The sequence below is a fragment of the Falco biarmicus genome, chromosome 2 (assembly GCF_023638135.1).
Source record: "Falco biarmicus isolate bFalBia1 chromosome 2, bFalBia1.pri, whole genome shotgun sequence".
Taxonomy (NCBI): Eukaryota; Metazoa; Chordata; class Aves; order Falconiformes; family Falconidae; genus Falco; species Falco biarmicus.
In genome coordinates, this window is record NC_079289.1 from 4382955 (window position 1) to 4405581 (window position 22627).

Here is a 22627-nt window from a genome sequence, read left to right on the forward strand (position 1 = left end):
GGGAATATGGCTCCACACTTCTGGTTCCCCCCATCCTCTGAAATATCTCCCTCTCCGCCCAGGATTGATGGTCTTTTGCAGAAGCCCAGGGGAGGCAGGGAAAGCGCGTACTCAGCAGGGCTCTGTGTCTCACCACGTTATGTCCACACCTCTTGCTTTGCAGAGTACTCACATTGATGGGCACAAGAAGAACAGTGTGCGGCACAAACTGGTCTCCTTAACACTCAAGAAGAAATCCAAACTGACGGAGGAGGTGAGAGGAGACGCTTGGCCGCCTGGCAGCACAAGTGCCGTTGGATTGTCTGCAGCCCTCTCTGACTCTCTTCTGCTTTTCCCTAGACAACATAGAACCAGCCCTGCTCTGGGTTTGGCGCTACCTGTCTCTCTGCCTGAAAGATTTAAGGAGTGTTTAAGGGGAAAGGTTGGCTTCCCGTGTCTCCTTGAGTCATTCTGCACCTCGCGCCGGCCTCCCCTCGGCTCCTGTTCTCCATCCATCCAGCACCTTCCCTCCCCTCTTTCACAGCCCTCCATCCAGCTGCCGATACCTCTCACCACTTTGTAATGGTCTGAATGTTATCCCTGCTTTTAGCTTCCTTCCCTCCACCGTGGCATAGGTAGCAGAGGTGGGGTCTCCAAATGTGCTCACCCATCCACCCTCTGCTCCTCTCCAGTGCCAGGGGTAAAACTCCCCCAGGAGCAGTTAGCCCAAGCTGAGACCTTTCAAAAATCCCATCTCAAAAGAGTGAGGAGTAATAAATATCGGGTGGGGAGGATGAAAGCAATGCAAAGACATGCATTCAGTCTTCTTTTACACACTGCCATGTCTGCTTCCAGAGTAGGCACCATCTTGCCTGGCTATAGCTGCTTGAGAGCATGAAGATTGCTCTCTGACAGAGTCACCCTCCTTCCCTTTAGGGTCAGTGGGAAGAAATAGGACCCAACCCAGCTTACCCTATGGTGGCTCTGAACATGCTCTAGAAATGCCCATCTTTCTCCAGTGTCTCCACATGGAGACTGGGTTGACTAGCTGAGGCAGAGAGCTGGTAGGTGCACGAACGCCATCCCTGTTTCCACAAACAGCACCATGCTTATGTGCTTTCAGCTGCCTCATTAGCATGGGGAGTGGGTTCATTCTGTCAGTATTTTAATGATTTTTTTAATATTACTGAGTTAAAGGGACAAGTTCTCCTTGTCAATAAGCTGGGGTTATTCCAAAGATCCTTGGTGGCCCTCTCCCAGCTGCTGGACCACCTCAGAGCTGGGATGCAAGGCTGCCATTGTAGAAACCCTGGGCAAGGACCAAGCAGGTGGGAGTGTGACTAGACAGGACCATTTTCAGCTTCATCCATATGTGATTAAAGCCAACAAAGTCAAACCCTCCCATTGCTGTTCAAGTACTAGACTGAAGAACTTCTAAGACCCCTCCTGGCTGGTGGAGGAGTCCTTCTGGGGGAGCACCACACGTTTGGGACTGGGGAGGGGGGGGACCATAGTAACTGGCTGTACTGAAAGGGAGCAATATGTCTGGTTGGCAGGTGACAAAAAGACTTCACGATGGTGAGTCTACGCTACAGGGAAATAGCATGCTCGAAGACCGACCCACCTCCAACCTGGAGAAGCTCCATTTCATTATTGGTAATGGCATCCTCAGGCCAGCCTTAAGGTTAGAAATCAAGACATAGGCATGAACATGCCATTCTTTTCATTCCTTCTTCCTTGAGCTTTTCTTGAGCTATTCAAATGATTTTGCTACTCTGTGTGGCTTCAAGAAGTTCTTCTATCATTTTTCTGGTTGTGTTGTATAATACGGGCTGGGCTGGATCTTGTTCATGATCTGTATCAGGCTGGGTGGAAAGACCACACAGAAGGAATCAAATGCTTCTGAAAGTGATAGCAGCTACTGGACTGGGTGTTTTTTAATACTCATTCTTGTTCACTACCCTTTTTTTTCCCATTTAACCATTAGGTCTCTTTTGTTTGTGTGATTGCTTTTAATGGTACACTAATAAAAAACTCAAAATCATTTCAATTGCTAAATTAAACATTCAAAAATTGGAAAGTGCCAAATTAAGGCTACTGGAACATCTTTGGTTTAGCTTATTTCTGTGTGTGTGTGTCATAACGTATACAATGTGTCCTTTTTTATGTAGTCTCACACTTTTCACTCACACTTACCTGTGTAGTCCCAGAACATGGCGAGCATCCTTATCTGATAACCAGCTTCTCTCATTTTCATTTTATCCTCCCAGTTCAGCATGAAACTCTTAGTGTTACTTTTCTGCACAAAATCTTCTCTGAAGGCAGACCTGATAGTGTCCCATGGGCTTTCCCATGGTGTTTGTCAGCGTAACAGGTTGGCTAACATTTTTGTTGCCTCCCATGTAGGCGAGGAAGTACTGTTATCCCTTCTTTTGCATGTGGAGAACTAAGGTTAAAAGTTAAAGCTTAAAGAACTTAAGCTTAAAGGTTAAATATCAAACATGGACATTACATTCTAAATTGAGATACCTGTCAATGTACATGCCTGTTTGGGTAAGAGCTGGGCAAACCTTGACCTCCCCTGGAGGTGATAGTTCCCAACACTTCCACAAAGCAACTTCAGGTGTCTCAAGAGGGACAGCCAGCGAATGAAGATTCTCAGCTGATAGCCTTCTTATGACAGTTAGTTTAGGAGGCTCTTTTGGCATTACTGGGAAATCTTTGTAAGAAGGCAGAGTAGACTCCTTCATCCAGTGACACTGAGCTTCCTTGAACCCTGAGACTCCCTTTTATTTCACTCTTTCTCCAAGCAGTGCCAGTTAGCTGTGGGGAATCTCAGCTGCAGCACAGGGAATGCTCAGTGGACATTGCAGGACTGGTGGTGGGTGGCATTTTATAGACACTGTATCAATCAGGGTGACCATCATCAGGGCAGTTAATTTAATATCCTTGCAATGCTAAAATGAAATTTTAGCTATCAATCACAGGCAGACAGGGTCTGTCTCTTTCTGTTCCTGTGGAAAACCATCACCTCGTTAACTCTTAATGCTTTCTTCATTCCTACTGCAGGGATGAAATCTATTGTCAAATCTGCAAGCAACTGACCCAGAACCCATCCAAAAGCAGCCACGCCAGGGGTTGGATCCTGATGTCCCTCTGTGTGGGATGTTTTGCCCCTTCTGAGAAGTTTGTGAAGGTAAGTTGTAGGTGATATTTGTCTCATGAATTATCGGCTAATGTATTTTCTTTTCCATCCATTGGACCAGCTTTTCTGTTTGGTTTCACAGTAGAGGATGTCCTGGTCTATATCTTCGCCAGGAATGAAAATGACAGTTCCTAAGGAAAGTGTGCATGATCCCAGGTTCAAAGTCTAAAGCGGATCTGATGAGTCACTCCTGAGAAGTGACCCGTTCTTTTCTGTGACTTTAGAGGGAATGTAGACAACCAGCTCAGATGATGCCTCCTGCACTGCAGATGTGTGATTAAGTGACTTCTGGCAGCAAGGTTGATTGTGGGGGGCTGCAAGTGGAATTTGTACACCCCGAATAGCCCACATTTCTCCCCTATTTTTTGCATGCTAAAGTCTATGCATTCATTCAAGCATCTACTGACTGGCAGTATGACCTCAGGCATGTACTCTAACAAAATTGGCAAGGAATAGTACTGCACAGCTAATTATAAATATAACTTAATATAAAAAAATGCACATAGAAAGGGAAGGGTTTAATTTACCTGGAAGTATGTTTGCATAGTTGCTCTCTGCATGCTACAACTAGCCCCACTGTGTGTCACACTGAAAACATCCAGCTCTCAACTGCCACATAAGAGATGACATGTAGTATGGCTTCAGAAGCACTGTGGGTCAGCAGGACTGAAGTCAGTAGGAGATGCTAAATCAGGTTGGTTTTAAGGTTTTTCTTTTTTTTTTTTCTGGGTTTTGTTTTGTTGCCTAGGTTTGAACAGTCTGCCTTCCAAATGAGTTACACACCTCAAGTCTTTACTTACACCCACTACACTGCTTATGTTAATCCCATGCCTAAGACTTTAGCGAGCTCAGGGCAAAGGGCTTAGCACTGTGTCTTTGCTTTGCCGTGAAAAAAGACCTCCTTTGTCCCTCTCAGATCTTTGAATGTTGGAGGCTGGACCTGCTCCAAAGCCTGCTGGAGATAAAGATGTTCCATTAATTTCCATAGATATCAGATCAGGTACTCCTCAGTCCTGAAGCCAAGAATAGAAATCCCTCCTTCATTGCCAGACCTTGACAATATGAAATCTAATTAAGCAGATAAATCACTGGCAAAGTGGCAGAAAATTAAATTATGTCTGGAAATGAGATCTGAGAAAGTATGCCACAGGAGATTGTGGAGGTTTAAATCTTTAATAGCGGAAGATTATTTTAGGTGAGTGAAGCACTTCTCAGCAATAATTTATGGGTAGCTCTGGAGACTCAGGCAATCATAGAACTGTAGAATCAAAGAATGGTTTGGGTTGGAACGGCCCTTTATAGGTCATCTAGTCCAACTCCCCTGCCACAGGCAGGGACATCTTCAACTAGATAAGGTTGCTCAGAGCCCCGTCCAACCTGACCTTGAATGTTTCCAGGGATGGGGCATCTACCGCCTCTCTGGGCAGCCTGTGCCAGTGTTTCACATGTACCTCTGCCCAAAGTTATGGTCAATGCTGAAATATGTGGCAATATTCCCAACAGCTCTGGAGAGCGTTTATACTAATACTGCCCTTATTCATCACCCTTCTGCACCTTGAGCTATTGGAGATGGTAGGCAGCCTGTGGTGACTGAAGCTTCTCGAGTATCAGTGCAAACAACACTTGCAGCAGCCCACACTGTGGTTACCTATCAAGGCCCCAGTCTTACAAAAAACATGCAGGCAGTGACCTGGGCAATGTCTTGGAGCTCCTCTGAAGCCACTGTAGTTACCCATGGGGACATCAGTGACACCTTCCAGCTTAAATGTTGTATTTTAAGATAAAGCATTGTCCTGATGAAACACCCCCAAGCCACATATGTTCCCATCCAGACTAATTTTTTGTTTTGTGAAAAGCAGAGGAATATTCCAAAATTTGTTGAAAATCAGTGAACTCTTTTGTTTTGAAGCTACATTAACTGATACCACCTAGTCCAGTCTGTTCTTGGCTGGGAGACAAACTCCATGTCAGTGCCAGACCTTATTCTCAGACTCTTAATCTGTTAGTACCATGTTTTCATGAGCCATCCACAATCTGATTTAGTATTTCACTAACTACTGCTTTAACCATGCAATAGCTACCATTGAATGTATGATAGCCATGCATTGGCCATCAGCCAGTTAGCTAGATAATATTTTGTTAACCTCACATCTTTTTCAACTGATGCCCTAACTTCTCATTTAGCAGTAATTATCCACCATTTTAACAGAAAGAAAAAGAGTATGTAAGGGTAAATATCTCTTAGTACTACTTTCCTGTACTCTTCCATGCAGTGAGTGTTGCATCAGACTTCTGGTTACTTTTCTCCTGAAACCTCTAGACTCTACCTTTAATAACGGCAATATTGGGGGCGGGGGGGTGGGGTGGGGGGGTGGGGGTGGGGCGGGAAATGAGGACTTTCATGAGACTGTTGTGCCTGGAATTTTTTCCACAAACTTACAAGAGTAAGACTCAATGTCCAGGTGGAGACCAGTGATGAGTGGCATTCTTCAGGGGTCGGCATATGTTCAACATCTTTGTCAGTGGCATGGATGCACACTCAGCAAGTTTGCTGATGACCCCAAGCTGTGCGGTGGGGTCTGCAGGCTAGAAGAGATGGGATGCCATCCAGGGGGACCTTGACAGGCTGGAGAGGTGGGCCCATGCAAACCTCATTGAGTTCAACGAGGCCAAGTGCAGGGTCCTGTACATGGGTTGGGGCAATCCCAAGCACAAACACAGGCTGGGTGGAGAATGGATTGAGAGCAGTGCTGAGGAGAAGGCCTTGAGAGTGCTGGTTAACAAGAAGCTCAGCATGACTCAGGAACATGTGTTTGCAGCCCAGAAAGCCATCCATGTCCTGGGCTGTATCAAAAGCAGCGTGGCCAGCAGGCTGAGGGAGGGGTTTCTGCCCCTCTGCTCCGCTCTGATGAGACCCCCCTGCAGTGCTGTGTCCAGCTCTGGGGTCCCCAACTTAAGAAGGACATGGACCTGTTGCAGCAGGTCCAGAGAAGGGCCATGGTGATGATCAGAGGGGCTAGAGCAGCTTTCCTATGGAGACAGGGTGAGAGAGTTGGGTTTGTTCAGCCTGGAGAAGACTCCAGGGAGACCATATAGCAGCCTTCCAGTACTTAAAGGGGCCAACAAGGAAGCTGGGGAGGGGTTTTTTACAAAGGCTGGTAGTGATAGCACAAGGGGGAACACCTTTAAGCTGAGAGAGGGGAGATTTAGGTTGGACATGAGGAAGAAACCCTTCCCCGTGAGGGTGGCGAGGCGCTGGCCCAGGCTGCCCAGAGCAGCTGTGGGTGCCCCATCCCTGGCAGGGCTCAAGGCCAGGCTGGACGGGGCTGGGAGCAGCCTGGGCTGGGGGGAGGGGGCTCTGCCCCTGGCAGGGGGTCTGGAACTAGATGGTCTTGAAAGGCCCTTCCAACCCAAACCATTCTGCGATTCTATGACCTGATGATTTAAAGTGTCAGTTAGAACTGAACATTTTGAGAAGGATTTAGCTGAAAATGAGGCAGTCTTTGATATGTTTTCCTGCTCCCAGATATGAAAGTCATGCTTTGAATCACATTAGACACCTTTATTGCATCATATGCTAAGCATGGGTCAAGACACATTAGTTCTTTGTACCTTTCTTTCAGTTAATAACGGACTTCCATGGGAAGGTTCAACCACAAGGAAGGGGAAATACAAAAAATATATAATTACATGGTTTGTTATTAACAGCAAAATTAAAACTGCACTTCTACGCAGCATCAGCTGCTTGCAATCATTTGCAACAGCTCCCATCCATATAACTTGGCTGTATTACCTACTTACTTCAGAGTATCTCTGCAAGTTATGATTGACAGAGATATCTTTCTCTCTACCCATTTTATTTATGGGCGGACAGTGTTATAGAGCAGTCTGTGTTACTGAAGGAACAGCTATGTAGTACCATTCAGAGAACTCTCTATCTTTATTTTTTTCAAAAAAAAGAAGTTTTACATAACTATTAGTCTTAGCTACCTTTTTGGCCAAGATATTTATGTACTATTTTTAAGTTTATTATCTTTGGTATTGTGGAAGTCACTGGATTTCATTTTCTCTACAGTAATGTGGTTGCACATTTAACATATGGTGAAGCGCTTTGAATTCTGGTTTAGGGTCTTCTAAAATGCAGTTTTAAATCTGACTAAAGAAACATCTGTTTACTGTAATTGTGAAAGATCTTTTTTACTGGCATCTAAGTGTTCTGAGTGACACTTCCTTACAATTGCCGTGGATCATTACTTACACGTCTTTTTTTCATTCACTCCCATGTTTTTAGCCAGCTCAATAACATTTTATAATACATCTTTGAAATACAGAGATAGAAATCACTGGCAGCAATAGCAGGAACAGAAAAGCTGCCTCACTGGCTTTGATCAAAGGTCTGTCAAGGCTGGCATCTTGTCTCCACCGACGCCAGAAGTGCAATGTATAAGAACAAGGCAAGGGTGCAGACTGTCCTACTCTCTCTCAGCTTCCAGCAATGTGATGTAGGAACATCCTGATCCTTGGCAGTATCACTGCTGTTGGTCCCAGAGGGCTTTTCTTCAATAAAAATGTTGCTTTTAACCTTTGCAAATGTTTGGCCTTCTGGAGCTGATGGTCTAACCAATGTCTTCCCTGCTGCCAACAGTATTTAAGGAACTTTATCAATGGAGGCCCCCCTGGTTATGCTCCCTATTGCGAAGAGAGGCTGAGGCGGACGTTTGTCAATGGGACAAGGACACAGCCACCCAGCTGGCTGGAGCTGCAGGTACGAGCCCCTGAATCCACTCCTCAGGTAGCTGGGGCTCAGGGTTTATGCTTTTCACGATCACAGCAGCTACATCTCTCTGGCAGGATAGCAACGAGCGATAAAAAGCCCATTTCTTTCAAGAATTTTCAGGTATTTCTGAGATACCACATTCCCTGTGCATCCTGGATTTGCTCCAGAGTATCCTGAAGATCAATCTCTTTGGCTACATCAATACTTGTAAATTGTATGTGCTCTAGAGTGCTCTTGGGCACCGAGACCAGCTGGCACAGGGCAAGCCCCCCGTATGCTAGGAAACTCTTCCAGGTGCAGGTGACTGCATGCAAACTGCCTGCTGAGAATGGTCCCTGGGACTTGTTCAGGGATAGCCACAGCTGGAACTGGCACAGTTTGTGCAATAATTACTCATTTTCTGTGCTGCTCTACTAGCACAGACAGCTGTGCTCCAATGCCAGGAGCATTCCCAGGTATGCTTGTATTTACTGGATTAGGCGCTTTGATGACTGAATGTATTAAATAAAAAATCTGGGACTTCCAAGTGCTTCCAGTGGCTGACAGCACGTTACCCTGTTGAGAAGTATGCAATGGTGGTATTGAAAAGCAGCAAGCCAGTAGGATCGGGATTTAGAAAACAGTTACCACAGTTGGGTGGAAGAGTACGTAGGTAAATAGTCTTGATGGGACTGAAATACACATGCCTTTATAAAGTTTGATTTTAATCCACTAGGCAACCAAGTCCAAGAAACCCATCATGCTGCCTGTCACATTTATGGATGGGACAACAAAAACGCTATTGACCGACTCTGCAACAACCGCTAAAGAGCTCTGTAATTCTTTGGCTGACAAAATCAGCCTGAAGGACCGATTTGGCTTCTCGCTTTACATTGCACTTTTTGACAAGGTATATCTCATGTTCCTGACTAGCTCTATGAAAGAACGGGGGGGGTTCACATATCTTCCACAGGGCAGAAGGAACATCTCTGCAGTGCAAGGGCCAGCCTGATTTTCACAATAAGAGCAGTCAAATGCTGGAGCAGGGTCGTAGAGACACTATGAAATCTCATTCCTTGGAGATATTCAGATTTTAACAGGAGAAGGCATGGAGAAAACTACTCAAAGGTGGACCTGTTCTGCCCTGTGGGCTGGACCAGAAACCTCCAGAAATGCCTTTCCACCTACATTATTCTGTGATGCTAGGCTCTTACTCTTAGTTGAGCTACTCTGAGGTGAATTTCCAGTAAAACACCCTGGATTTTTATGCAAGGGAGAATCTGCATTTAATTGGAAAGCTAGTGGTTGAAATTAAGCTTCCAAAATGAGCTAAAATCCAAACTGCCATACCTGCATTGGCATTTATCTCTATTTATTTAACCTAAAACCATACCTTTTTCAGAAGTTCCATAAAAATGAAGGTGAGTGTAAATGAGTAGGGAAAACAGACCTGAAGTAAAACTTCACCAGGTGAGACAACAGCTGCAAGCCAATGAAACAGAATGGTTCCTACAGCTGCTGTGTAAGAGGATGAAGTATTTCTCACCTCCAGATGTGACCGCCTCTGCCTGTGGGTAGATAAGAAAATGGTTTATACTCAGCCTTCTTGGCTTTTTTTGAGAAGACATTTATTCAGGGATATTCACTCTGAGGAGATGTGCTTTAGGGCTTCACGCCAGACCACAGTGAGAAGACAGAGGTGACAAATCTTCTGTAATAGGACAGGCTTTTTATTTTGGGTTTGTCTGATGCTTAGATCAGTTGGATTCATGTCTGCAACTTTGAAACAGGAAGTTTCAAAGCACAGTATTAAAAACTAATACTTTATAATGGGACCATTTGCTTTGCTAATTCACATTGGTGCTCTCCTTTCATTCCTGATGGGAAACTGAGGCTCAAAACAAAATGGTTTACCCAGCTATGCTGTAGATCTGTTAAATCTCAGCTGGCTAATAGAGATAGATACTTTGATTTATTTTGATTATAAAGGAAGTCTGAATGAGTGACTCAGAGATATATATCTCTACCTAGAAAGATCAGTGTTTAGTTGGGTGAACGCCACATTTCCCTCTACCCTGCCTAGGTCTCCTCTCTGGGGAGTGGCAATGACCATGTGATGGATGCTGTGTCTCAATGCGAGCAGTATGCCAAAGAGCAGGGAGCGCAGGAGCGCAATGCGCCATGGCGGCTCTTCTTCAGGAAGGAGATCTTCACTCCTTGGCACAACCCAAATGAGGACAATGTGGCCACCAATCTCATTTACCAACAGATCGTGCGAGGGGTGAAGTTTGGGGAGTACCGGTGTGACAAGGTATGTGACCTCAGCAGCTACTGGTCTGGTCCAGCATGTATCCTTGACGCGGTGAAATAGGTTTCACCGAAGGGGATGAGAAATCTTCATCCCTGAACACCTGCAATCTTGGGGATTATGGCATTCTCTTGGGAAACAGTAGCTACAGGAATCAGATCCTCTTGGCTGCAGACAGACCAGTAGCTCCTATATGCTGCATAGGCACTCCTCCTGGTGAATTTTGGATGGGAGCGTGAATGACCATCAGCCTCAGTTTGGAGGGCTGCCGATAGCCTGTAACCAGATCACCAGATCAGGAGTACACAGCAGGATCCTGTTTGGTGAATCCTGCTAAGTCTTAGGTGCGAGAGATGCTTTTCAGGATACCCTGACCTCTGCCATGCAATACCAACGCGGTGTTGCTGCCATATGCTGAAGGGACACTGGCAACATAAACCTGTGCCTCTAGAGTCTCTGAGAGCTTACAGAATTATTCCAGTGTCATTGAAACAAGCATCTCAAGAAACATCAAAACCTCTGACACTGTCTTTTTTGCTTGTGTTTAAAATCATCCAGGTGACAAATTGAAGACCTGTCTCTTCCGCAACACCTAATCATTCTCCTGTTGTCCAACAGAGTCCAGTCAGCTTGGGAACTAAATTGTCTTTTCCCGTCTATATTGCATGAACTGCGGCTCTTTTATCCTATCAGAATTTCTGCTCTTTCTCCCTCCCCTTCTCTTGCTCCTGGGCTTCTTGTGCTATTACCATCTCAGTAGCTCTATTACTTCACCCCAAAGCACTTGGAATGTAGCTGCACCGAAGGACATTTTACAGTTCTGCTTTATGGATGGGTACTTCAGTTGCTGGGTTTCTCAAGTACAAGAAATGATGGCTACATGCAGTTTTCAATCATTAAACTCTGTCTACCATAGTAAAATCACCCACTGCTGACTGCAGGCATGAGAACCAGACTGAATTGCAGGAAAGATGGCACAAACATGTTCACACACAGTAAAGAGTTGCATGGTGCTCGTCACCAAACATGTTAAGGCTTAATCATAGCTTTTAGGGGCCAATCTCCTGAACTTCAGATGTGCAAAAAACACTGGTGAAGTTCTGCTGAAAGCAAGCATCCCCACACCATTCTGAAGCAGCAGCACATCCAGTCTCCATGGAGATCCTTGAGTGATGGAGCATAGAGGTTGAGGTGATGCGCTGGTAACAGCATTAACTTGGCTTGTTTGGCTCCCATAGGAAGAAGATCTGGCAGAACTGGCTTCTCAGCAGTACTACGTGGACTACGGGTCAGAGATGGTACTGGAAAGGCTGCTAAATCTGATTCCATCCTACATCCCGGACAGAGAGATCACAGCTTCGAAAACAGTGGAAAAATGGGCTCAGCTCATTATAGCTGCACATAAAAAGGTGGGGGCAATAGATGACCTGGCAAGGACCAAGGCTTGCTTCAGTAGCTTTGTGTACCTTTTCAACGTATGTCAGACATCATAGCTCAGCTCTTAGCTAAATCAAAGAGAAAGGGCAGGTTTTGTACTAGCTGTACAGCTTTACCACTGGTTTTGAGGCAAGATCTGACAGAAGAAGACAACCTGCAGAGATTCACTGTGAGAAGCAAAATGCCATCTCTGGGGTCTTGCTCCTTTTTCACAGGATTGTAGTGTTAATGGTTGTATTACAGCAGTGGTTCGTGTCTCCAGGCAATGTCAGGACCTTATTTGCCAGGCATTGTATAAAACCTCCCTGACTTCCATTAGAACATTTGTGACACCCCTACACAATGACACCCTTGCTTAATTCACTATCCATAACCATGACCAGTCATGAGGGTGGGTCATCCAGGCATGAGAATTGACACTCATTTAACAGTAGGAGCCAGCTTCAGATTAAGACGCCCTAAAATTTAAGCATCTCCATGTGTGTTAGGAGTCTCACCACCTATTACCGTCAATGGAGACCCAGGGATGCAATTCAGTTGCATCTTGCAGGTCATCCATCAGCCTGTCAGCTACATACAGAAGTGTCACGTATCTGAGGATGTCCTAAATAAAGCTAGATGATTGTGCTTGAGGGCTGTTGAGTGTCCTTTTCCAGCTAAAGGACAGTCAAGCCAAAGAGTAGACACCTACCTTAGGGAAACCCAAAGTTAGCCGAGATGAATCCCACCCAGACTGCTCACTCTAGATGTTTGTCCAGTCTTCTCAAAGTCAAATTATTCCCTGAAGTGGGAACCAAAGACCAGGACTTTTTCCAAACTATCACTTGTTCCTGTAGGATTTTGTTTGGCCCTTAACCACACTGAGTCCTCAATTAATATTAGTTCCAAGATTTTTAGGTGACAAGAATTGGTTTTGTTTGCTCTTTTCCTGGATATAACTGGGTTTGTGCTTCATGTTGGTTGTGGTTTGCTTTGTCTCTAGGGAATTTACACTCAGAAGAGGACAGACCCCAAAAAAGTCAAGGAAGAGGTAGTGGATTTTGCACGTTTCAAGTGGCCTTTGCTGTTTTCTCGTTTTTATGAAGCCTTCAAATTCTCAGGTGAGTCAATAGAGCACAACCCCAGAGCACAGGATGCTCCAAAGTAAAAGGAAGGAGAGATAGGGATTCCATAAACAAGAAGACTTAATGGACCACCTAGCTGGTGGATTTTTGGATGCATTGTTTTTTGGTGCATCCTGATTAGCGATGGCTCAAGCTAGGAGTCTGCCACCATTTCTCTTCCTAAAAATTACACCGAGGTTGTTGATCATTGCATCCACCTTTGAAATGCACACATTTTTTATATGCTAAGACCCTTCATAAACCGATGGCATGTCTTGTGTACAATCCAGGGCCAAGCCTGCCTAAAAATGATGTGATTGTAGCTGTCAACTGGACAGGGGTGTACTTTGTGGATGAACAGGAGCAGGTTCTCTTAGAGCTCTCTTTCCCAGAGATCACGGCTGTGTCAAGCAGTAGGTAAGGAGGAACAGACATTGCTGATAATTTCACCATGAACCAGTCTTTTTCAGGCTTTGCCTCTTGATGCCATTGTGTTTCTTGTTTATGTCTCCTATAAAAATACATCCTAGAGGGGGAAAGCTTCAAGGGCAGAGTTTCACCTTGGCCACCATTAAAGGTGATGAATACACTTTCACCTCCAACAACGCAGAGGATATCCGGGACCTGGTGGTGACCTTCCTTGAAGGACTAAGGAAAAGATCCAAGTATGTTGTCACTCTTCAAGACAACCCAAACCCTGGTAAGTAAATGGCCCAGTCCAGTGGTAAACTTATAGATAGATTAACTACTCCCAAGGGATTTGGAAAAAAAAAAAAAAAGTATTGAATTAATGGTTTTTTTGTTTCGCAGTAGGAGAAGAATCTGGGTTCCTTAGTTTCCTCAAAGGAGACCTCATAGTTCTGGACCAGGACACAGGAGAACATGTGATGAACTCAGGGTGGGCTAATGGGTTCAATGAACGGACCAAGCAGAGAGGAGATTTCCCAACTGATTCTGTCTATGTCTTGCCTACAGTCACCATGCCTCCGCTGGAGATTGTGGTAAGCTGTCTTACAGAATGTGCAACTTCATACAGAGCCCAAGGAGGTCAAAGCTTTCCTGAAGAACTTAGGTCTGGCCAGACACTCCCTGATGATAAGATGGAAACCAAAGTAGCTGAGAGATATGACAGCTTGTCCAAGGCAGAAGTGATCTCAGCCTTTCTTCTGTTCTTGTCACTTTGAATGCCACAAGCTTGTGACCTGGAATATCCACGAATCGTGCTAAGTCCCTCCAATTGGCCTGATTACTTGAAAGTGTATTTGGGGTTGTAGGGAACCACTACATTCATGTACAGAGCTGTAGGATCCAGAGCACATTATCTTCATTAGAAACTGATCCACACTATGGAAACATTTGTTATTCCTTGCACTAGTGACTGAGAATGGCACAGAGAAACAAAAAATGACAGTTGCACAGTTCTTACTATTAACTGGAATTAATGGGTTCTTCTTCACTCACTGCTTTTTTCATTTTGTATCTGCTTCCTCCCTCTGAATACGTCAGATGTATATATGAATACACCAGGTAACAGAGCCCTTTTCATTCCACAGGCACTGGTCACGATGACTCCTGACCAACGACAAGATGTTATCAGAACCTCTCAGCTAGCAATTTCAGACAGTGAAGAGAGAGTAAAGCCATACACTTTGGAGGAATTTTCCTATGATTATTTTAGGTGATTTTTTTTAAAACATCCTCAAAAATTACAAGAATAGGAATCTATCTCCAGGTAGCTTGGGAATCAGGAAATTTTGGGATACCGGAAAAGACTCTGAATATCCCCTTGTGTGTCTTCATACAGCTGCAGCCTCCAGTTTAGGTCATGACATTTGAACTGCAGGTTTTCCACAGGCAAAATTTTGTGAAGGATTTCTTCAGCTTGGCTCAGCACAGGTGTAACAGTGTGAAATTTAGTATATGTAGGAGGCTGTGCTTAGTGGTCTCATATTCCTTTCCTGTGATCCCATGCACAGCCTCAGACCGTATAGGCAGCAGTTGAATTCAGTGCAGGTACTTTCATCTCAACTCCAAAGATTTCAGTGTGCACCACTGCTAAATGCAGCTGACCAGACTGATCCCAAAACTCCCACCCCTGTTCGGATAGACTGGTGGTCCAAACAGGCAGCCCAGATCCTCTGGTATGTCTTCACCCTGGTAGCCTTGTTCTGCAAGGCAATATTCCTTCAGTGATGCTGCCCTGACCATCCATTGCCACCATCCTTTCTCTTGTGGTTAGAAGCTTTTTGGGTAGGGAAGGTGGTTTTGGTGTCAGTACTTGGGCAGGGTCCCTAAGGGACTTTTCTAAGGTCTAGGAAAGTAAAAATGGTTATCTTTGGGCAGAACTGGTGCTGGATACTTCCTAAACCGTGAAGTCCTATTTGGTGTAAAAGCTTATTAGCAAAGTGCTGTGAGCAACCTTCCCAGGTGCAACACTGGCTGCAAGCTGTCCCTTTTAACCCTGTAACCTCTTGCTTTGCCTTGGCCACCAGGCCACCTCCCAAGCACACCCTCAGCCGGGTCATGATCACCAAGAGCCGTGGAAAGGACAAGCTGTGGTGTTACACCCGTGAACCCATCAAACAGCCGTTGCTGAAGAAGATCCTGGGCAGTGAGGAGCTGTCCCAAGAAGCCTGCATGGCCTTCATTGATATCCTTCCAATGCCTGGGGGAGCCCTTGGGCAACAGGTCTGACAGGCAAAGAGCTGAGAAGGCTCTTTAGGGCCCCAGGCAAAGCCCAAGGAAAGATTTGTGGTCCCTCTTAAGGGATTTGGGACCATCTCAGAGGCTTGGAGATAGGTCTCATCCTGAATCTGTACTCAGGCATCCTTGAGAAGGGTTGTCTACTTAATAAATGAGGGCCAGGGAACAAGTGAGTGAGTCCCACTGGCCCACACTGCTTAGTGGTCAGGTAATACATGATCACGCATGGCTTTCTTAGATCTACATATCCAGACCCCAAACCAATTCTTTCAACCTGAGACGATGCATGATAAGGGGGAGAGCTTGCTGGACATCTCCTAAAGAAATTTAAAGCCTTTTCCATACACTCTGCCCCCTCCACCAAATTGCAGCCACTTCTGTAGTCATGTGTAGGATGTCTTTAACCACATCATCAACAGAAGGGCTTCCGCAGACATCCCAATTAGCCAGTCCTTAACTCCTACCTCCCACCAGTGCTGAAGTATATGGGTGACTATCCATCAAAAAGGACCCGCTCAGTTAATGAGCTGACAGACCAAATATTTGAAGGTGCCTTGAAAGCCGAACCCCTGAAAGATGAAATCTACTGCCAGACTCTCAAGCAGCTCACGGACAACCATATCAAGTAAGAGTTGTTCGTTCCCCTTGGGCCAAATGCACTAGCTTGTGTCAGGCAAAGCAGATCTGAAGTGTCTGTGCTGTGAGTGATTGTTTTCCTCCTGGGTCTCTCCTTGTGTAGATACAGTGAAGAGAAAGGCTGGGAGCTGTTGTGGTTGTGTACAGGCCTTTTCCCTCCAAGTAACATACTCCTGCCCCATGTCCAGAGGTTCCTGCAGTCCCGGAAGCATCACCCCTTGGCAGCAGACTGCATCCAGAGACTCCAGAAAGCCCTGAGGTACAGCACCAAAAGACTTCCTAGCCCTGAATGTGCCAGAGCATCCAAATACATGTGAGAAAATAGGAGTGGGAGATATTTTGGTGGCTGGGAGGACAGTGGAAGCTCACAGCCTCTCTCTCTGTTTGAACAAGCTGAATGAAAGGGACATTGGATGGAGGATGTTGCTGATAAACTGGGTAGGGGGGGAGAATGGAGATTAATTAAGTTGACTTTGTCCAGGACCACTTAAGTCACCTTCAACCTAAGCAAATGCACATTCCCCACTACAATTTTTCTTCCTTCTTTTTAGGAGGGGAAAAAAATATTATATATTATACCTATTAGCTGAAGTTACTCAAAAAAGGGTTTGTATTAAAATGGAAGATTTAAACAAATTATTCTTGCTTTGATGCTGTGGCACGTGCCACCTCCTGTTTTGCAGGAATGGATCTAGGAAGTACCCACCCCATCTGGTAGAGGTGGAAGCCATTCAACACAAAACCACCCAAATTTTCCACAAGGTTTACTTCCCTGATGACACCGATGAGGTAAATAGGGAGAAGGAAATTCTTCTTTTCTGTTAGGATGGCTGTCAGTTTTCCTATTAAAATCTCAGAAGAGGCTAATACTGGTTCTGATTTGGAAAAATTCAGCCTTTCCAGAAGACTCTGGATCAGAGCAGTGTAAGGAAAACTCATCCTTATCTACCCTGGCCAGCTCAAGCTCAGGAGGTTGATTTACCACATTTCACAGTTTTCAGAACATGGGTGCTGTGCTAGTATTCACTGGAGGCTTTATAGTAAAACTGCAGAAAGAAGGAAACCAAGTCCTGTTATCTCCATTTGCTCACAGTAGTTCACAAGCCGTGGACATCAGTTATGTGGAGCCTAGACATCTGATATTGCCCACCCAGCCATACCCAGCAGGGTACCATGATGGGGCTTCCTGGGGACAGGGCAGACTATGGCAGCACTGGCAAGTAGGTAGCTGAAATTATATCTTCTGACCTGAGATGACACAGAAATTATACCTGCACTCAGGAACCGCTCATTAAGCATCTTACACACTAATAAGGCAGCTAGTTATATTGATGCCAGAGCGGACGTGCATGTCGTTGCAGATACTGCTGTCTCATGCTACTGATTAGTCTCCCTGCGAGGCTCACATCTCTCTCTCGCCTCATGCCCTTGGGCACAACTAAATTCCTGTATTTCCAAGTGGGTTTATATGTAAAGCAGTGCACGACCATGAAGCAAAAGGATGACTCCTCTCCAGCAGCTGTGCATTCCCTTCTTCTCTGTAATGAAGAGTTGTAATAGAGAGTTGAGAAAACTGCTGGGATTTCTCATCGCTTTGAGTATTTTTTTCTATCTGACCAGCAATAAGCATGATACTGCTTTACACACATGCATATGCATGAGAGGTAGGAGAAGGAGGCAGTGGGTACTGCTGCACTTGGATGGGTTTGCTGTGATCTTTTTGGCCATGGCAGTCACCCATGCAGACTGGCAGAGTAGCATCATTCCAGTACAGCATGCATCTGCACTGAAGAGCTGCTGAACACCAGCAGCACTGAGCACCAGGCCAGTCTCTCATGGGTTGAGGAACATGGGTCCTGGTGGTTTGGTGGTTCAGGCTAACATAGTCCTGCGTATGGTGGTCAGAAGCTTAAATTCCTTAAACTGCTACGAACTGGCTCTCTGTAAGTAGGCAGAGTAAAACCAAGGTGATGTAAATGCTGAGCACAGCTCAAAAGGCAAAACTGGGGCAGGGCCTGCACTCAGGAGGGACAGTCCTTTAGCTATCCCATCCACGTGTAAAGCAGGAGCTGCTCTTCAGCTATCTGTACGTCAAGCATTTGGTCTAAGCCAGGCATCTGACCTCATCATCATCATCAGTGAAGAGACAATTGGGACAAATCAACCTGGAGGTATCTCACGCTCTTTCTCTACCTCCCTAACTAACAGCTCTGAGATCTGACTGTTAGATCAGAAAAAATTCTTGAGTTGCCTGAGGAGCCCTGGATAAACCAGTGCAGGATGTAGGTCGGGCATCACGAAACACAGTGGTACAGCAGTAGCATGGCTGAGCTTCCACAAACGTCCCTTCCCATGCCTAGAGCCATAATCCACAATGTCACTGATTTCACTGGTGGTGGGCACCTAAATTCCTTTGTGCTTCTGAGCCTTCAGTTCCTCAAAGACAGCATAAAGTGGAAATTCACCTCGAGGTAGCAGTGGCGAGGATCTTCCTTTCTTTGCAGGCGTTTGAGGTGGAGTCCAGCACGAAAGCCAAGGACTTCTGCCAGAACATCTCCAACAGACTCCTCCTAAAGTGCTCTGAAGGCTTCAGCCTCTTTGTCAAAATCTCCGACAAGGTAAGTGACCCACCCAAAGACTGGGGTAGCCCTCAGGCACTCGGGGTGACCCACCTGCTGGTGGATACACATTGGTGGAGTCAGAGCTATCTGTACCCTCAAAGGGTGCTTAAAACACAGACAGTCAAGGCTGTCCTACCCTGTTGCTGAGTCGGGTTTACAAGAAAGGACTAAGTAAGAAAAACGTGCAGCTTAGAGCTGCCTCAGGCAACTGGAAGAAACCTATGAAGATAGTCATCATGAAGGGAAATTAATTGCTCCGGTGGAGCAGGAAGCTGCAGTAAGGAGTAATGGGTGAAACTGGAGGCAGAGCCTGCAGCAAGGTGCTGGCAGTGGCTTTCTCACATCAGCAGTTTCTTACACATCAGTGTAACCGGGGCAAAGCAGCGAGGAACAACTACAGGAGATGTGGCACAGGCCAGCCTCTTGCCACTTGCTCAGCCTTTGTAACCATGTGCTGTGTCCCCCAGGTCATCAGCGTGCCTGAGGGAGATTTCTTCTTTGACTTTGTGAGACACCTGACAGACTGGATAAAGAAAGCAAGACCAGCAAAAGATGGTAACAGTGACTTTTTTCCATTGTGGGTCGCAGAGCCCTCCTAGAGCCCTCCAGCCCTTTCAAACAAGATTGACCACATAGTCTGCCACGGCTGTTGGGCCGCACTATTGTGGGTGTGCTGTCTGCACCAGCCCTGGGGACATCACCCAGGACATGATCTGTCCAGGAGCAGCAAGACTTTTGCTCCAGTCCTAGACCTGGCCCCTTCAAGGAGCACCTGCTGATGGGCAGCTCTGCAAGGCTTGCCTGCGGGAAGGTTTTGGTGGTGGGATTCATCTCACCTTGCCGCCATATCCGCAGTGGAGCTGGCTGCAGCTCTGCTGAATGTGTCAGTGGCTGCAAGGCACAGGTGCCTGCAGGGTGCGGTTCCTCTGTCCTGCACTAGGCATGAGCGCTACCATTGAAGTACTCTCATGCAAAGGGATCCAAACACTCTTTCCATTTTATTCCAGCTTTGCAAGGGAAAGATGTGGTTTTCTCTGCAAGGTCAGAGCCCATTTGGCCTCAGGAACACCCCTGTCCCAGCAGACTGTGATGGCACACGGGCACTGCTGGCTTGCAGGGACACTGATTGCCAGCTGGTATCCACAGCATTGCTCTTACATGCCTGCTCCCTGCTTCCCTTGCACAGGTATAGTGCCTTCCCTCACCTACCAAGTGTTCTTCATGAAAAAGCTGTGGACCAACACAATGCCTGGAAAGGACTCGATGGCAGACTCAATCTTCCACTATTACCAGGTACTCCAAGAGCCTGCAATAGCAGCGGAGACTTGGGAGGAATTAGGAATGGGTTACCAAGACTTTGTCTATCTGCAGAAGCATGAAGTCCTGCATTAAGTAGGAAGAACTCTTGCCTTAAATAGAGCACTACAAAGAGTGCTGTTGAGTTGCATGGCAAGGAGCAGCCTTCACGCACTTTAGGGTAGCCAGATCAGCTGGGATTTGGGCCAACTGCTCTTGGGTGGGCAGCAAGAAATGGGTCAGAGTATGTCCTGCTGGCAGCCTCAGCATGGAGACTGAATTCAGAAGCATCCTGAGGGTGTTTAGCCACCTCCAGTCACGGAGATGAGCTGTGATGGTCCCAGTAGGCAGATAAGAAGTTACACTTCTGTTCTTGTTTCTTCTGGTATGGAAGAGACACCTTCATATCCCAAAGCTCTCTCACACACACCGATACACTCCCTGGATTCTTGCCTGGGTAAAGGGGTTATCCCAATATGACTGTATCCCTTAATGCTTGAGTTAGTCACTTGGCACATTTTGGTAATCAGACACTTTTGGTAATGAGGGAATAGATTTTTAAAGCTGCAAAACAAGCAGAATACCCATTCAGTTCCAAGTGGCCATTACTAGGAGTGGATTTCCTGTGATGACAGAGGGTGAACAAGACTGTAGGTTCACACACCTGACATAGGGACCTCCCTGTTCCACATAACAGGAGACTGTTTTAGATCAGAGAGGATCTTTAAACTTCTAGTGTGGTCTCAGCTGAGCAGCTACCGCTGCACCACACTCAACACAATTGCTATGGGTGTTCCCAGGGCACAGCCTCTTCACCAGGGGCTGCATACCTCCACAAACTCCGTTTAACATCTGAGAGTGAAGGTCTGTGGTTATCCCCTCTACCTCTGAATTGTTCTTTCCTCCATGCAGGAGTTACCAAAGTACCTGCGCGGCTACCACAAGTGCACACGGGAAGAGGTCCTGCAGCTGGCAGCTCTCATCTACCGGGTGAAGTTTGAGGATGACAAGTCCTATTTCCCCAGCATACCCAAGCTTCTGAAGGAGCTTGTGCCTCAGGACCTCATCCGTCAGATCTCTCCAGATGACTGGAAAAGGGTAAAACAGCAGCTTGACTCATATGCCAGGCCTGGCTGGGGGAAGCCTAGTCTCTCGGCCTAGTCTCACATTCAAGTGGGACTGCCAGAATGTGACCCACGGTCCCTCTTGAGCCTTAGCAGAGCTACAGCCTCCCCAACATCAAAAGGAGGAATTGTACATGCACATTCATACATGCATGCCTTGCAGTGGGTTTTCTTTGTGCTGCATGTGGCTGTGGCTGTAGCTGTGGATGCAATGCCATAGGGACACGTGCTGGGAGATGGCCTCATGTAAAGGTCTTTTGTTTAAAGCAAACTACTGAGCAGAGGAGCAATTCTCCCTGCTTTACACAGGGAGAGCAGTGGCACAGGTACAGACAGGTCTAGAGCCTTAAAATAATATGCCAAGAAATGTCTTACTGCCAAGAAACAGTCTTTTAAGTCCTTTCTGTTTCCTGGGACTTGAACTCAGCCACGTGCCTAACCAGCGAGCTATCAGCTTCTCTGGGTTGTAAGTCTCCCAGTCTCCTCTGCTGCCTAATTTGGAGGTTCATAATTTATAATCCCTTTAATATAGCCACCAGAACAGTTCATCTAAAAAGGAAGGACCTGCTTTGGTTCCAAGCCCTGCTCCAGTGACCGGCCAGCACTTTTGTGAAGTGTTCATTGGAGTAGAGACTAGAACCAACCATCTTTGTGGGACTGATGCTCCTTCCCTGCAAACATCTGTGGTGCTAGGCAGTGCAAACCCTCCAGCTCTGTTGTGTTCTCTGTTGCAGTCCATCGTGGCATACTACAACAAGCATGCAGGCAAAACAAGAGAAGAAGCCAAGCTTGCCTTCCTAAAGATTATCTTCAAGTGGCCTACATTTGGATCAGCATTCTTTGAAGTGAAGGTACCTGCCCTGCTTGGGGGTCTCTGGCAGCTTTTAGTTAGGGTCAGAAGCCCCGTATCACAGAGGGGTTACAGGTATGCAGGGTTGTCCCAGTGTCCGGACCAGACTGGAACAACCTTGATGAAGAACGTGAGAGTCCCCATCAGTGAAGGGCCTATACACTCATTACAGAGGCTTTGTAGAGCTTCAGCACATCTGTCATTGGGTCTATACTCACAGCTGTGCTGCTGAAGAGCTAAGAGCCAGTTTTTTCAAGACAAGGAAGAATGTGGGTTTCCAAGTGACATGTCTGCACCCACCACGAACCAAATCCAGACCACTCACCATGGCACCAGACTCCCATCAAAGACAGTAGAGGCCAGGAGTCACAAAATCTGTCCAAGTACTCTGGACACCTTATTGCAACTCTTTTCTCAATGACTACATAGTGAGCCTGGGCTGGAAACAAGTTGCTGAAATTACTCATCAGTTCCTTGAACTTGGGCACCCATTTTCAGTTATGTCCATCTTAGATGACATGAGGGATATGAATATATCCTGTGATTTATCCATCAAAAGTGACTTGGTAGCAAAAAAACCCCGTGTGGCAGGGCCAAGTGCTGAGCCCT

The 22627-nt window shown here is 46.2% G+C and overlaps 1 protein-coding gene across 5 annotated transcripts in view; it reads left to right on the forward strand.

The window, feature by feature from the left end:
- MYO7A (myosin VIIA) overlaps nt 1-22627 on the forward strand; it is a 108150-nt gene that overhangs the window by 80489 nt on the left and 5034 nt on the right. For 4 of the 5 annotated variants that reach the window (XM_056328324.1, XM_056328327.1, XM_056328326.1 and 1 more), the window contains 21 exons: nt 164-253; nt 1536-1663; nt 3049-3175; nt 7830-7949; nt 8677-8850; nt 10024-10251; nt 11487-11657; nt 12668-12785; nt 13079-13205; nt 13319-13488; nt 13599-13789; nt 14342-14466; nt 15281-15438; nt 15963-16116; nt 16231-16386; nt 16811-16916; nt 18632-18745; nt 19216-19303; nt 19935-20041; nt 20957-21142; nt 21903-22019. In XM_056328324.1, the coding sequence (XP_056184299.1) occupies nt 164-253; nt 1536-1663; nt 3049-3175; nt 7830-7949; nt 8677-8850; nt 10024-10251; nt 11487-11657; nt 12668-12785; nt 13079-13205; nt 13319-13488; nt 13599-13789; nt 14342-14466; nt 15281-15438; nt 15963-16116; nt 16231-16386; nt 16811-16916; nt 18632-18745; nt 19216-19303; nt 19935-20041; nt 20957-21142; nt 21903-22019 (2955 nt within the window). The remainder of the gene's footprint in view (nt 1-163; nt 254-1535; nt 1664-3048; nt 3176-7829; nt 7950-8676; nt 8851-10023; nt 10252-11486; nt 11658-12667; nt 12786-13078; nt 13206-13318; nt 13489-13598; nt 13790-14341; nt 14467-15280; nt 15439-15962; nt 16117-16230; nt 16387-16810; nt 16917-18631; nt 18746-19215; nt 19304-19934; nt 20042-20956; nt 21143-21902; nt 22020-22627) is intronic. The other variant, XM_056328325.1, reaches the window with a different exon arrangement.